We start from the raw sequence: 13,432 nt of genomic DNA, 5'->3' as shown, positions 1-13,432 counted from the left end.
GATGTTTTCACACATGTAAAGCATGTCGTAAATCCTGACTGGTAAATATTGCGCATTGGATCTTTGCTAGCTGAGACACCACGGCTGCACCGCATAGTCTCGCCATTGCTATGCTAATTGTGCCGTCACTCCTGTTTGACACGTGATGTGACGTCACAGTAGGGAGTTAATCCATGTCATAACAGTTGTCATTATCCTGAGAAAGTAACTTGCTAGCTTAAGTTTCGAGAGTAGGTGCAATACATAATTTATTCATTTGTCGAACGTTCTTATTGCTTCATTTCTTTATCTGAGCTGATTTACTGACTTGACAATATGCAGGACATTATGCTGCTTTCTGAATAAAGAAATCTCTAAAGTTCTTGCAAATTCCAGCTTTACTATGTCTGATATGTAGAAGCATGAAAACTTCAACTATTTATTTTGAATAACATGGTTACACAGCTTTTGGACCATTAAAACATTATGATATGCTGCTCTTTTGAGGTATTCAGTAAAGTGATATACAATACTTTCCATAATGTAGAGCAGTGGTCGGAACATAACTCAGCAGTGAAAGGGCTTAAATAATATCTGGAGGATGCAATCTTCCATGGCCTCCAGTGTCACAGAATCTGTGTCTAAAACAGTAAGAACATTTTTGCAGAGCTTATAATATTTTTTTTTTTACGGATTATGGAATTTGGCTGGTATTCTTGCTGTTGGTTTTAAAGGACTGTTACTTTAATGTGATAATTCCAGGTGACCTCCTAGTCAACCTAATAGACTCACCTGGACATGTGGACTTCACCAGTGAAGTGATGGCTGCTGTGCGACTTTGTGATGGCGCTGTCATTGTTGTCGATGTTGTAGAAGGAGTTTGTGCACAGGTAAGCCCAAGTTCATCGTTTTTTAATTGCACGTCAAATGAAAATCATTGCAACTGCTTAAAGGTATGTAAACACTGAGTGTTACCTAACATTTCAGAGTGCCATTCTTGTATACAAGAGCTATAAACTTGCAGGACATTTGCGAGTCAATAATATGAATGCCCAGAGTCAACTGGCACGAGGGAAAAGGTCAATTACACACTGCATTCACTCTTATAAGCTCATGTATCTATTTGCTAGGCATGCACAGACACTAGCTCTCTATGTGTTACCATCCCTACTCACCACATCTCCAGACAAATGAGAAATAACTTGTCCTTGTGCATGGAGAAAGGTAAAAAACCTGCCTGCACAAAACACCTTGAACCTAGCATCATCTCTGGGATGCTGGGAGAGAGGGAGCCACCACTGCAGGTCACCTTAAGCCGCATCTCTTTCTTCTGGGCCCCACTCGGGTGGTGCAGTGGTTAGGGCACTCGACTACTGTGCCCAAGGACGCAGGATTGAATCCCGGCCTTGGCGGCCACTTTTCAATGGAGTCGAAAAGCTAGGCGCCCATGTGCTGTGCGATGTCAGTGCACGTTAAAGAACACCAGGTGGTCGAAATTTCCAGAGTCCTCCACTGCAGCGTCTCTCATAGCCTGAGTCTCTTTGGGACGTTAAACCTGCTGCTGCTCTCCACAATACCAAGGTCTTTGAAGAAAGTGGGAGAATGATGGGTGGACCAGGGTCGTTTACTGAGCTACGCAGCCAGCTGTACCCACCTTTGAGAGCATTTGAGTTTGTGACTTCCCTTTGTTCAGCGGGCATGCCAGCAGTCAGCATAGCATGCGGCCTGTTTGGGACACCAACAATGCCATGAAGTCCAGAAAAACAGCTGATGACTTAAAAATTTACTTAAAATTCAGTTTTCTGTGGTGTGAAGCAGCTAAATGTAAAGCAGCTATTCCGAAAAGGCTTTATGAAGTGTAATGGTGTCAGACTACCTGTGTAAACATATTGTGTGTCTCTGTGTAATGGCTTCCAGCAGTGTTGGGGATGCAGTAATCACACGTTTATGAGGCTTTTGCTGCCAAATAGAGTGACTGTCATAGTCATGATATGGTGCAATCCTTCACATCTTTTTTGTTGCTTTATTTCACAGTTGCTTTCACCTTCTGAGAGGATCCCAGAAGGTGTTGACAATGTGGTCTCTGATTGCTCAATGTTCTTCCTCAGACGAAAGTGGCGCTCAACCTGGCTTGGTCGGAAAACTTGAAGCCACTGCTAGTGCTGAACAAGATGGATCGCCTTATACTTGAGAAGAAAATGACTCCACTGGATGCTTATATCCACCTCCAGCAGATTCTTGAGCAGGCAAGAATCTTGTTTTCATTTCCTTCAAACAGAGTATCAGATATTTTGCATTATGGCTAATTATAACAAGTGAGCAATTACTTGATAGCATTCACCCAAGTACACTCCGCAATGGGGGATTGCCCTATAAGAAGTAAACAAAACTAATTACATGGAAAATAACATAGTGGAATTACATTTCTTCTTAATATTTTGTCTTCAGGTGAATGCTGTTGTTGGTGAGCTTTTTGCTGCTGACGTGCTGGAGAAAACATCTAATGAAACATCTACTGACAATCCGTCAGAAAAGAGTGATGACGTAAGTTTTTTTGCTCCATGTGCGATTTTTGTACAAAAGGGTCCGTTATTATACCTAAAAACTGTTGGCATGATTTTTCCAAGATTTTCTAGCCCTAAACATTTTAGGTGCAGGTGAAATTTTGTACTTCTACTGCATGGGCTTCCTTTCGGACTCCGGTTCTTTGTGGTATACCCTAGTGTTGCACAACTCCAAAATTCTCCTGATGCAACTGGTTTAAGATTTCCTTTTTGGAAAAAGTTCAGCATTCTTGAGACCCATCCTGCTGTTTTTGGATGTGTGCAGATTTTTAATAATAATGGTCCAAACTGTTCCTGCTGTGATTCCCACCTTTCCACAAATTAATACACCACCAATTGTCTGCATGCTGCAGTCTGATTTTCTATTTTCTTAAGCATTTCTTCAAAACTTGTTTCTGTAGAGCATCCAGCTTAGCTGTCCCCTGCCATCGGCACCCTTCTCCATTTAAATTGTTTCCTCAAAAATTTTATTTTGTATTAATAGGGCCAGGCTTGTTATAAATTGCCGACATATGGAATCTTCTATGGCTTCTCTTTTTTTTTTTTTTTTCTTTTTGTAAAGAACCTGGTCACTGATTCTTGCTCCAGAGAAAAGAATTTTCTTGAAATTTCACAGACAGGTTCACTACTTGACATGCCATCACTATGACAGCTAAGATTGCTATGAGCTATTGTTTCACATGCATCACCTAAACACTTACTTGGCACACACTGACTGCACTTAGGACTGCCTTTCTTGCTCAATTTGAACACCCCTCGTATATTAAGAGACAAAAAGTGCCCTGCCAGAGTAATATTAGATGAAACAGGCTTTATGTTTATCTTGACTTGATTGCAAAATGTTTCTAGAAATCATCATGCACATTAGTTTCTTCAAGCATTAGTCTAATGTGTATGGGGTTCATTCAAATGCGCCACGGGGGGGGGGGTAGACGCTACAGTCGCCTCCTAGCCCCGACGTGCCAGCCCTAGCAGACAGAGCTGTGACCCCCAACCCGCGGTGCGAGAAATCGCCACTGCGGCGGGTTTGGGCCAGAGGGGACAAACACCGAGTTACGTACTCGAACGGAGTTTAATGTGCTCGAGTACACGGCAAAGGAATAGCAATCAAGAACAACCACCGTGTAGCGAGCGAACGTCGCGTACGGGGGTGAAATAAAAACCACCTAATAGGGAAGCGCGTCAAGTAGGTGAGAGGAAGAGTCTTCTCACCTGACACTGCTTCTTGCCCACATCCCGTTGCGGTAAGTGCCTACGGTCAATGGGCGATTCTCGGTGACGGCGGTGGTCTCCTCGGCGGAAATCATGAACCGCGCGCGTGCGCGCCCATTCGCCGAAGAACCCCGAGCGAGTTGCTACAGTCGCGCTCCTCGACACGGAACGGTAGAGGAGGTCTCCCGGTTACGCCGGCAGGAAAGAGGGAAGCCCGCGGCAGCGTCGCCGCAGGCCCGGGAGGCAGCGGGGGGTGGCCAGAATGCCCTCTCCTCCGCCAACCTCTCTGCCAGCGCGTAATCACGCGTGTTAATTACGCGCGGGCGTTACAATGGAGGAAGGAGATTGTGAATCCCCACATGTGTTGGCCAAAAACTTACCAAGATCCTTTGTTGGGCGAGTTGATAAACATCCATTGCTTATCAAAACAGCGCGAACAGGAAGACATAGGACAAGATAAAAGGAAGCTACAGGACAAGCGCTGACTCACAACTCAGCCTCAGCCTTTAATTCAAGGCCCAGAAAAAGCAATTGTGACTAAAACAAAGCCCTTTCACGTGAAACATCCCTGTGTTTATATACTAGTCAAAACATCGCTCAAAAAAATTAATTGTGGTTTAGCTCTGGGTAACCCTAGTTGAATTGCAAAAGCAACAGCGGAAGCTTCTTCTGCCTGCTACATTATTCCCCTGTCATGCCCTATAAGTGTAAGGTGCTACACTATTGGGGACACTTAAGCTCATCCTGGGTATGACACGAGAGCGTAATCTACCAGTCCACATGCTATAAAGTCACGCTTCAACCAAGCAATATGGACGTGCCTGCGTCTCGTAGGGGGTAGGGGTACCGAAAATGCAAATGGTTCTGGCAGGCTGAAAGGAGCGACCCGAGTTGGCAGCTCTTGCCCGTGGCATTGGGGTAACGTGAATTCAAATGTCATGGCAGGCTGATTTTTTTATGAGGAGACTGTATCTACACCTCTTCAAGCCTCTTCACGGCGTAGCTGTGGCCACCCGAGGTCTCGCTTTGGCTGTCGTATTATTGCTTTTGCAATATAAAAAACCTCTTTGCTTGAAAAAGCAAGAGAAGCCTTGCTGACGCATTTGATGTCCTTTTGAAATAAAATATGCTTCTACCACTTCTCTCGTTAACTTTTGTCAGTGCCGATATAAAATTCTAACATGGCCAAATAGGGGAGCACACTTTTTCTTTTCCTTCTTCATTGTCTCACAAGAATGGCAATGGAAGACCAGAAAAGTTTTATGCCTGCCACTTTCCAAGTTTTTTTAGTGTTCGTGTAGCCTCTTGTTGATACACTGCCCTGTCTGTCCTATATAACAGGCTCCGCAAGTGAGCGGAAACCTGTACACAACACAGGTCTTGCAGCTGACAAATGAGTCTCTATGTTTAACACTGCATTTCTGCTTCCTAGATTCTTGTTCCCTTTGAATAGCAGGGCAGATCCTCTTCATCTTGAGCGGGACAGTCAATGCAACATCTACCGAATACCTTTTGCCAACATTCTTGAGGCAATGTGAAATCCTATGCACATATGGTACCACCACAACTTTCCTCTTCTCACCCATACTGGGCAGGAATTGCTGCCATCACTCTATCTTCAGCTTTGGGGATGACCTTTAGTATTCACAGACCGTGAAGGATTCGATCGACGAATGAGGGACATCATTGAAGCTTTTACTGAGTGTAGATCTGGGCTGGAGTTTACTTTCGAAGAACCAGTGGGCAATCGGTTGCGGTTTTTGTATTTGTTAATTCAGTTCAGGCAGGATCGTGTTTGCTGGGATTACAACCCAAGATCGGTGAAGCCCTTACTGAGTTCTAGTTCGGGACATTCGAAATTAGTAAAAATTGGGATGATTAACACATACTTGCTTAATGCATTAAAGAATTCTTGCTATCACGGCATGGGTAAGTTTTGAGCGGCAATTGACAACAATTGCTAAGGCCGGTTATCGGGATTCCGTTAATAATGAGGCCGGTTCTCGTCTACTGAAGAGCCTAAAAAGAACGGCCAGGCAGCAATCCCTGCCCAGTATGTGAGAAGAATGCAAGCTTACAGTAAGTGCGGCAGAGATCTGTTTTCTTTTCCTCTAAATTTAATACTACATTTTTTAATCTTTGGGTGCATCACTCACGACACAGGAAACAGGTAGCATTACCGGCATCATTATGCGGGATTACACAAGCTTACAGTAAGTGCAGTAAAGATGCAGTACTTTGCAGTAATGTCTGAACTTTCTGCTTGCTTTCCTTAGGCTTTGGTGTTTGACTGGAATAGTGGTCTCGATGATGCTGATGACTCCACACTTTACTTTACCCCAGAGCTGGGAAACGTAATATTTGCAAGTGCTTGTGATGGTTGGGGGTTTAGGTAAGTTTTATCTCAGATTATTTTTATTACATTTAAAATTTGCAATTGTCTCCAAGCAGACCGCATTGTGACATAAGCACCACCCGCACCTTCACTTGTTTGCACTGAGCTCATTATTACGCTAGCTGCTTTGTGAAGGTTTAGTAGATGTACATTTTTTTTTTAATAATGATAAACATAATTGCATGTGACATTAGTGTACTAGAGCATATGTCTTGCTAGAAATGGATGATTGCCTTTTAGGATTTTAACTTTGTGTTGACATAATAATGCAAAGTTCATGGTTTGTTGCGTGTTTCATGTGACTTGTCAACGCAACATACTTTATGAATTTTGGTTCAGGCCCCTAATGCAGCCTTAGCATATCAAATGGTATGGGTGTGCAGAATTACCCATGGTGGCCTTTGCTTTCTTCTGCTCCTCCCAGCACATCCCAGTTTGCCCATCTTTATGCAGAGAAGCTAGGTATGAAGAAAGAAGTTCTTGAGAAAACTCTTTGGGGCGACTATTACCTCAGCACTAAGGCAAAGAGAATTCTCAAAGGGGCTCAGGTAAGGCAGTGTCCTTGTTGTTGGAAACTTTTACAAATTTTCCGGACTCCTCGTGCAAAGGATTCACTTCTGATTACAGTTGGTCGCACTTCTTGACAGTGTAGCTTAGCACGTTTGACCTAATAGTTTAGTGGATCAGCAATGGTTGTTCTAAATTGTTTTATGTTACATTAAGTGAGACAAGTGTTCAGTTAGTGAAAATTAATTTATTAGCTTTGCACAATGCTGCATTCCCAGCTCCTGATGTATCATATTAATTTTTAGACATGTATTAGTTGCTCTGAAATGGTGGCTTCTTAAGGTTACATCAGGAAGCCATTACAGGGCACTCACCCACAATGGCCTTCAGTAAGCAGTACCCAATTGCGCTTGCAATGCAGTCCAATTGCTCCTCATGCATTCGTGGCAGCTTTGTCGTCCTTGTGTCTGAATGCAGAGGTTGCACAGGGTTCTCATATAGTGCTTACCTTAGAAATATTTTGCATGCTTACAAGGATTCCAATGACACCTCAGATAGGTATGCAATGATATGTCATGGCACTCTATAAAAGCATGCACACTAGGGGTATGCAACTCTTTTGCCATGGCAGACACAGGGTTGTCAGATAAGTCTAAGTCTCATTTGCAGCCAAGATGCGGTGTGCTCATGGGCATGAGAATAAGCATCAGCACAGCAAAATCTACCTTTAGATGAAACGGATTACGAAGCCTAGTAGCGTTGCAGTGAAACCGATCATCACCATCAAATAAATGTTGCATATATATTCAGGACTATTCCAAGCATAAGAGGAGAAGCATTCAAACTAGTTGCTCCCAGGTCCATGCCTTTATCATAGACAGAGGCCCCACTTATTGAATGCATGCTAAGAAATCGGCTGCATGCACATAAAGTCAGGTAGCTTTTTGCTTAACTGTTCCCTTTAAACATTAGTTGTTGTTTCATTATTTTTTCTACTCATAATATTGCAAATAATAAATCTAATTCCAGAGTAGGACAAATGCTCTTGAGCAAGCTGTTGCAAAGAATGATTGGGAAATTGAACACTTTCGTTGCCGAAATCATTTTTACTACAAAATACATTTTATGAGGTCTTTAGTGTGGAATGTGAAATTTTCTGGTCACTTAAATTACACGGATTTAAACTTACAAGGCCTCTCACAGCTTATCAATAAGTGTCCATAATATGTATCTTAGAATTACTTCTGTAAGAAAACATTGTGTCAGGTTTCTTTGTTAGTGGTCACTAATCGGCACTCATCAGCACTTAGCAAAGCTGTTACCAACCACCATTTTTATGGTCACTAACAACACCCATGAAATGATACCTTTATCCTGTATGCTGGCCCTATATGTATCTCGTAGTGGGATCATAGCTAATCAGGAGCGCTTGCAACGTGTTCAGTTCGGAAAAAAAAACATCATACACTTGCATTACCTAAAGCACGTGATATCATGATGGCTTTTTCAAGAGTACTTGAATGTTTAAGCACAAAATATGAATTGCTGTAGCCTTCCAGCCTTTTGTCTTGCTGCTGGTTGCAAAGTAGCACACAGTGATGTGATAAACTTTCTTTTCTTGGCCCCTGTTTCAAATAAATCCCTATAGAGCATTGCTTCTCATTCATGAACGTGTATTCCTTTTATGGGCTAGTTCAGTGTTGCGCACCTTGAAATGTTTTGTAATAATCTCACATAACTTGTTTTACAACTGGCTCAATAATTAATGTTACCATTACATTTTCTGTTCTGCCTTAGGCAAAGTGCAAGAGGCCACTTTTTGCCCAGCTGATCCTGGAAAACCTCTGGGAGGTGTATGATGCCATCTGCTGTAGACGGTACACTCAGTGCATCTTTTTGTGCACGTGTAATTGCTTTTCGTTCATGGAGTGTACTTAAGCATAACCAGCACCTCATGTGCTCGTGCTTCAAGCTCGTGAGGGAACTTAGCGTATGTACAGCGTGTTGCACAATTACTGACGGACTGTAGAATGTTTCTCCCAGCTAAACCATGAAATTTTCACAGCTCAAAATTCGCACAGCAGTGGCATTTTATCGTTACTATTTTTTAATACCAAATTTGTTTGGGGTACTTGCCTGATTCGACCAGAAGAAGTAGGATGTTACCATCATATGCAGTGGCAGCAAGCATTCCCCACCGTCGTATACGATGGTAACATCAGACTTTTTCCAGCATTGACAAAAGCTGTGAAGAGAACCTTGCTCTGTGTGTTCTAGCTCCCACATACTGCTGTGTGTGGTACCTCGTTTTGAAGAATATCACACTAACAGAGTTTTGTCACTTGAACATCTTAATTAGTAGATAATTGTTTTGTTAATTAGTTATTGCCAATTTTTTGTATTGAATACAACTTATTTGTATAAAATATTCCTAACTAAAATGTTTACATTTCTTGCGGAGCTTCAAAGTGGCTTATTAGCATAAAATTTCCACGAAATTAACGTGCAAAAAAAAAGCCGGCAGGTAATGTGCAGCTGTGCTAAAAGGACCTGGCAATGAAAGGGTTAATAGGTTTAGTTTACGCTGATCCATGATTCGTTACCGTGATCCGCTACCGTACGTTCGACTGCGCATGCCCAGATCCCCTTGATGTGATACACATACTGGATGTTGGCACATGGGCCTGCTGCGTCGGGACCAATCGCCTCGCCCACTCGTGGTAGAGGGTTACGATGGCTGTTCACGGATCATGGTAAACTAAATCTCTCCAATAGTCAGTAGCCTTACTGAAAGCTGCTTCTGCCTGTACTCGAAAAGTCTGAACTACCTGGTTGTATGAAAGAAAAAATGATGCTCTTTTGGTGCTTGTCTATTCTTTCTTTCTTGTAAAGGTAAGGTCAAGTGTCATGTTCTAAACATGTCTGCGAAAATAATCCTGTAAATAGGCCATAATTTGTAAATTTCCTTCACTTCATGTCCCCCACCCCTTGTTGCAGGGACAAAGTGGCAATGGAGAAAATAGCCAAATCCCTTGGCGTGACTTTGACGGCACGAGATATTCGGCACAGTGACTCCCGTGTGCAACTTCAGGCAGTGTGCTCACAGTGGCTGCCATTGGCCGATGCTTTCTTAGGTAATTGCACAAACACCCTTGAAGCAGGGATTTTAATCAAAATTTTAACAAGTGCGCATTCAGGAATGAGCGGAGTTACAGCGGCACATAACATTCTTTCACTTTAAATAAAATATAATTCCTAATTCTGAACAAATGAAATTTTCTTGTCCAATTTTCACTCCTTGAGTTCAGTCTCCTCATCTACCATTTTGGCAGCCTGCAGCGTGAGGCCCATTGTGCACTTGAAGGCCCTGCTCTGGAGTTAAAGCAGAAAGTGAGAGCATCAAAAAAAAATGTAAACACACAAACAGAGAAGATGATGTTACCAGCAGTGTTGCAGGTTGTTTGTCGTCATGCAGTGGAAGCATGAAGGGGCATAATTATCTTCTTTCCTCATTTCCTCGGGACACTGACAGAGGGGAAAGCAAAGCAGGAACTCTTATCTTTAAGTAAAGCGGAAATTTGGCCAAGTTGGTACATATTCATTGCGCTACAGTCTGAAGTCCTGTCTTGGCGCGCTATGAGCGAAATGAATCTTGTCTTTTATTTAAATCCTGTCTGCAGGAATTAATGTACAGCTCCGTAAAATTTGCATTATGATAGTACCTTACTTCTTTAACATGCCGGTATACGCATTACACAGATGCACTGAAATATTTCATGGGCTTAGCATTGCCACGAAGCTTTTTGAGATCAATCTCTTCCTTTTATCGCTGCCTGTATTCAGCCTTGCCATTTTTTTTTTCCAGCTTTGGCTCATGGGCTTTTGTTTAGTCGTGTTCTTGCAATATCCCTAGTTTGCTCAGAAGTTCAGAAATTATTGTTGCTACACATGCATTACTCTATCTACAAAGTTCTGCTCCTTGCTTCAATAGAGTATGAGCAAGAGCCATGGCTGCCTGGTGCTAAGCTGTTACCACTACGCCAGCTCGTGATTCTTTTTTGGTTGTTGTCGTTATTGTCGGTGCACATTGAATCAAATAAACAGTTTACTTTTGAGTTCCTGCTTGGCTGCTTGTTTGCCATGAGTACAGTACAGGGAAGCTGTATAATGAAACAATTTCATTTGCCACGGTACTCATTTTTCCGGACTGTCTTTCTTTCAGAGATGACAATGCTGATCCCAAGTCCTGCTGAGCTCCAAGAAACCAGAGTCGAATCCTTGATGTGCCCTCCGTCTCAGTCCTTTGAGTCTCTACCGGAAGAGACACGTCAGTTGAAAAAAGGTACGCCTGCACGTACAGTAAAATCTTGTTAGTTTGGCCCCATTAATTTTGAAATTCAGATATTTGAACTTGGAGCGTGGTCCCGGCCGACACCCATGTAGGTCTATGTCGTCAGACCCTCTTTCATTCAGACATATGCAGGCTCTCTCCAGTTAAATTGGAATTAGAATTAGAACAGCCTCGGGAAGGAACAGCAGTTTACATTAGGTAGCGAAGTACTGGAAGTAGTAGGTGAATATGTCTACTTAGGACAGGTAGTATCCACAGATCCGGACCATGGAAAGGAAATAACAAGAAGAATAAGATTGGGATGGAGTGCATTTGGCAAGCACTCGCAGATTATGACTAGCAGTTTACCGGTATCGCTCAAGAGGAAAGTATACAACAGTTGCATCTTACCTGTACCCACCTATGGGGCTGAAACGTGGAGGCTAACCAAGAGAGTTCTACTTAAGTTGAGGACAACCCAGAGAGCTATGGAACGAAAAATGGTAGGGGTAACATTAAGAGATATGAAGCGTGCAAACTGGGTCAGAGAAATAACTCAAGTTACCGACATTCTAGTGGAAATTAAGAAGAAGAAATGGGCATGGGCAGGACATGTAGTGCGAAGAGAGGATAACCGATGGTCGCTTAGGGTAACAAACTGGATTGCAAGGGAAGGAAAGCGTAGCAGGGGGCGGCAGAAAGTTAGGTGGGCGGATGAGGTTAAGAAGTTCGCAGGGGTCAAGTGGATGCGGCTAGCACAGAACCGGGTTAAGTGGAGAAATATGGGAGAGGCCTTCGCCCTGCAGTGGGTACAGTCAGGCTGATGATGATGATGATGATGAGAATCGTGTCGAAGTACGACCCGCACAGCTAATGATCACAGGTCTAGACCTCCCCGAACCTGAATTTCATGGAACAGTGATGCACGCACACTTTGTTGAAGTTAAGGCAGGTGCAACGACAATCAGAAGTTTCATATTTCTGAAATATAGCTCTTCGCATAGTTTGTCTTGCTTTTCCTAGACTCGCTTCGGGCATGCGCATTGACCAGTGGCTCTGTGTCATACGCTGCTTGTTGCATTACTATTTTTTACTTTTTTGTGATAGCGTCACGCTGCTTTAATGCCTACGCATATATCCCTTGTGTGCATCCATATGCTGCCTTCAGTGCGCCTATGATGCGCACTGGTCACACACAGTTTTACTGCACTGCGTGCTTTACTGCAGTGAAGCATTTTGGTGACTGTACGGTGACACATCCTCAAAATGCAACGAGGCTGTTTTGTGCTTCTGCATTGCACTGTGAAAAGGGCAATAGAACCCTTCACGATTTTGGAGCTATGCTTGAATCTTCCCGACAGTGAGTGCAAATCGAAGTGCAGTCTAGCCCAGTTATAGCGAAGCCACTTATAGCGAAATAGCAGTTATAATGAAGGAAGTTCAGTTTCCCATTCCCATTTTTGCGTTCTCAATACAATTTGGGTCCAATTTTAATGAAGTGAATAAGCGCACCCCAGCGGGTATAGCGAAGTGATTTTATACCAAATGAAAAATAATGTATCAATCAGGAGATTTTTACGCCTTCAGGCAAATTTTTATGCGAAAATATGGATAAAATTTGTCTGACGGCCGCATTCGCAGTGTCGTCTGCACTCCCGCGAAGCGGAAGGTTGCTTTACTGCATTGCTTCACTTGCCGTCTTCGTGATGCAGAGTCTCGTCGATTGAACCTGTTGAGCGGGAGGTAAAAAAAGTAAGAAAATAAAAGCAATTTTCGTTGACGTCACGGAGCAGCGGTCAACTTGGCAAATTGTGGTTCTTGAATTTCTCTCCACTCGGTTCTGGGCCTGGGGGAAAGTCAGGGAGAAATCATTGTGGGAATGGGAGGAGGCTAGAGAAGCGAGAGCGTTTCCTCCGCTTTTGTGGATATTTGTATGTTCTTATCTCGCTGATGCCATCTTCCTGCCTTGTTCCACTTCTTACCTTTCATATCTTGTGACCTCTGACTTGGCGTGGACAATTTTTAGATAACCTTTCGATTTCTCGGCAATGTCAAGTCTCGTGAGCCCCAGCACCTCAACGGGCAAGAGAAAAGTGTTCTCATTGAAGATGAAGCGCACCATTCTGGACGAAGTGCGCCGAAACGGGAAGAATGATATCGCACGGAAGTCCACGCCTTCAGCGATAATCAAGAACGGAGCAAGATCAATGTCGTTCTCAACGACGACGTTGGCAGTGGGGACCGAAAAAGGATCCGGTGCACCACATACACCAACGTAGAGTTCAGTTCAGTTCAGGCGTTCAGTCGTGTCCGACTCTTCGTGACCCTATGGACCATGTCACGCCACGCTTTCTGGTCTCTCACTATCTTCTTAACATCACATAGCTTCATCTGCAATGCTTCGAGAATGCCATCTAACCATCGCGTTCGCTGCCTACCCCTTCT

At 43.3% G+C, this 13,432-nt stretch overlaps 1 protein-coding gene across 2 annotated transcripts in view; it reads left to right on the top strand.

Annotated features, from left to right (window-relative positions):
- The window catches only part of LOC146198458 (elongation factor-like GTPase 1), a 131,790-nt gene that overhangs the window by 1,634 nt on the left and 116,724 nt on the right, over positions 1 to 13,432 (top strand). For both annotated transcript variants that reach the window (XM_084593969.1, XM_084593968.1), the window contains exons 4-11: positions 742 to 869; positions 2,088 to 2,225; positions 2,428 to 2,523; positions 6,032 to 6,147; positions 6,575 to 6,698; positions 8,455 to 8,534; positions 9,655 to 9,791; positions 10,880 to 10,999. In XM_084593969.1, coding sequence (XP_084450095.1) covers positions 742 to 869; positions 2,088 to 2,225; positions 2,428 to 2,523; positions 6,032 to 6,147; positions 6,575 to 6,698; positions 8,455 to 8,534; positions 9,655 to 9,791; positions 10,880 to 10,999 — 939 coding nt within the window. The remainder of the gene's footprint in view (positions 1 to 741; positions 870 to 2,087; positions 2,226 to 2,427; positions 2,524 to 6,031; positions 6,148 to 6,574; positions 6,699 to 8,454; positions 8,535 to 9,654; positions 9,792 to 10,879; positions 11,000 to 13,432) is intronic.

This window comes from Amblyomma maculatum, chromosome 2 (assembly GCF_055883805.1).
Source record: "Amblyomma maculatum isolate TAMU_Amacu chromosome 2, ASM5588380v1, whole genome shotgun sequence".
Classification (NCBI taxonomy): domain Eukaryota; kingdom Metazoa; phylum Arthropoda; class Arachnida; order Ixodida; family Ixodidae; genus Amblyomma; species Amblyomma maculatum.
The sequence above is the reverse complement of the archived record's forward strand: the minus strand, read 5'-3'. Positions and strand labels throughout refer to the sequence as shown.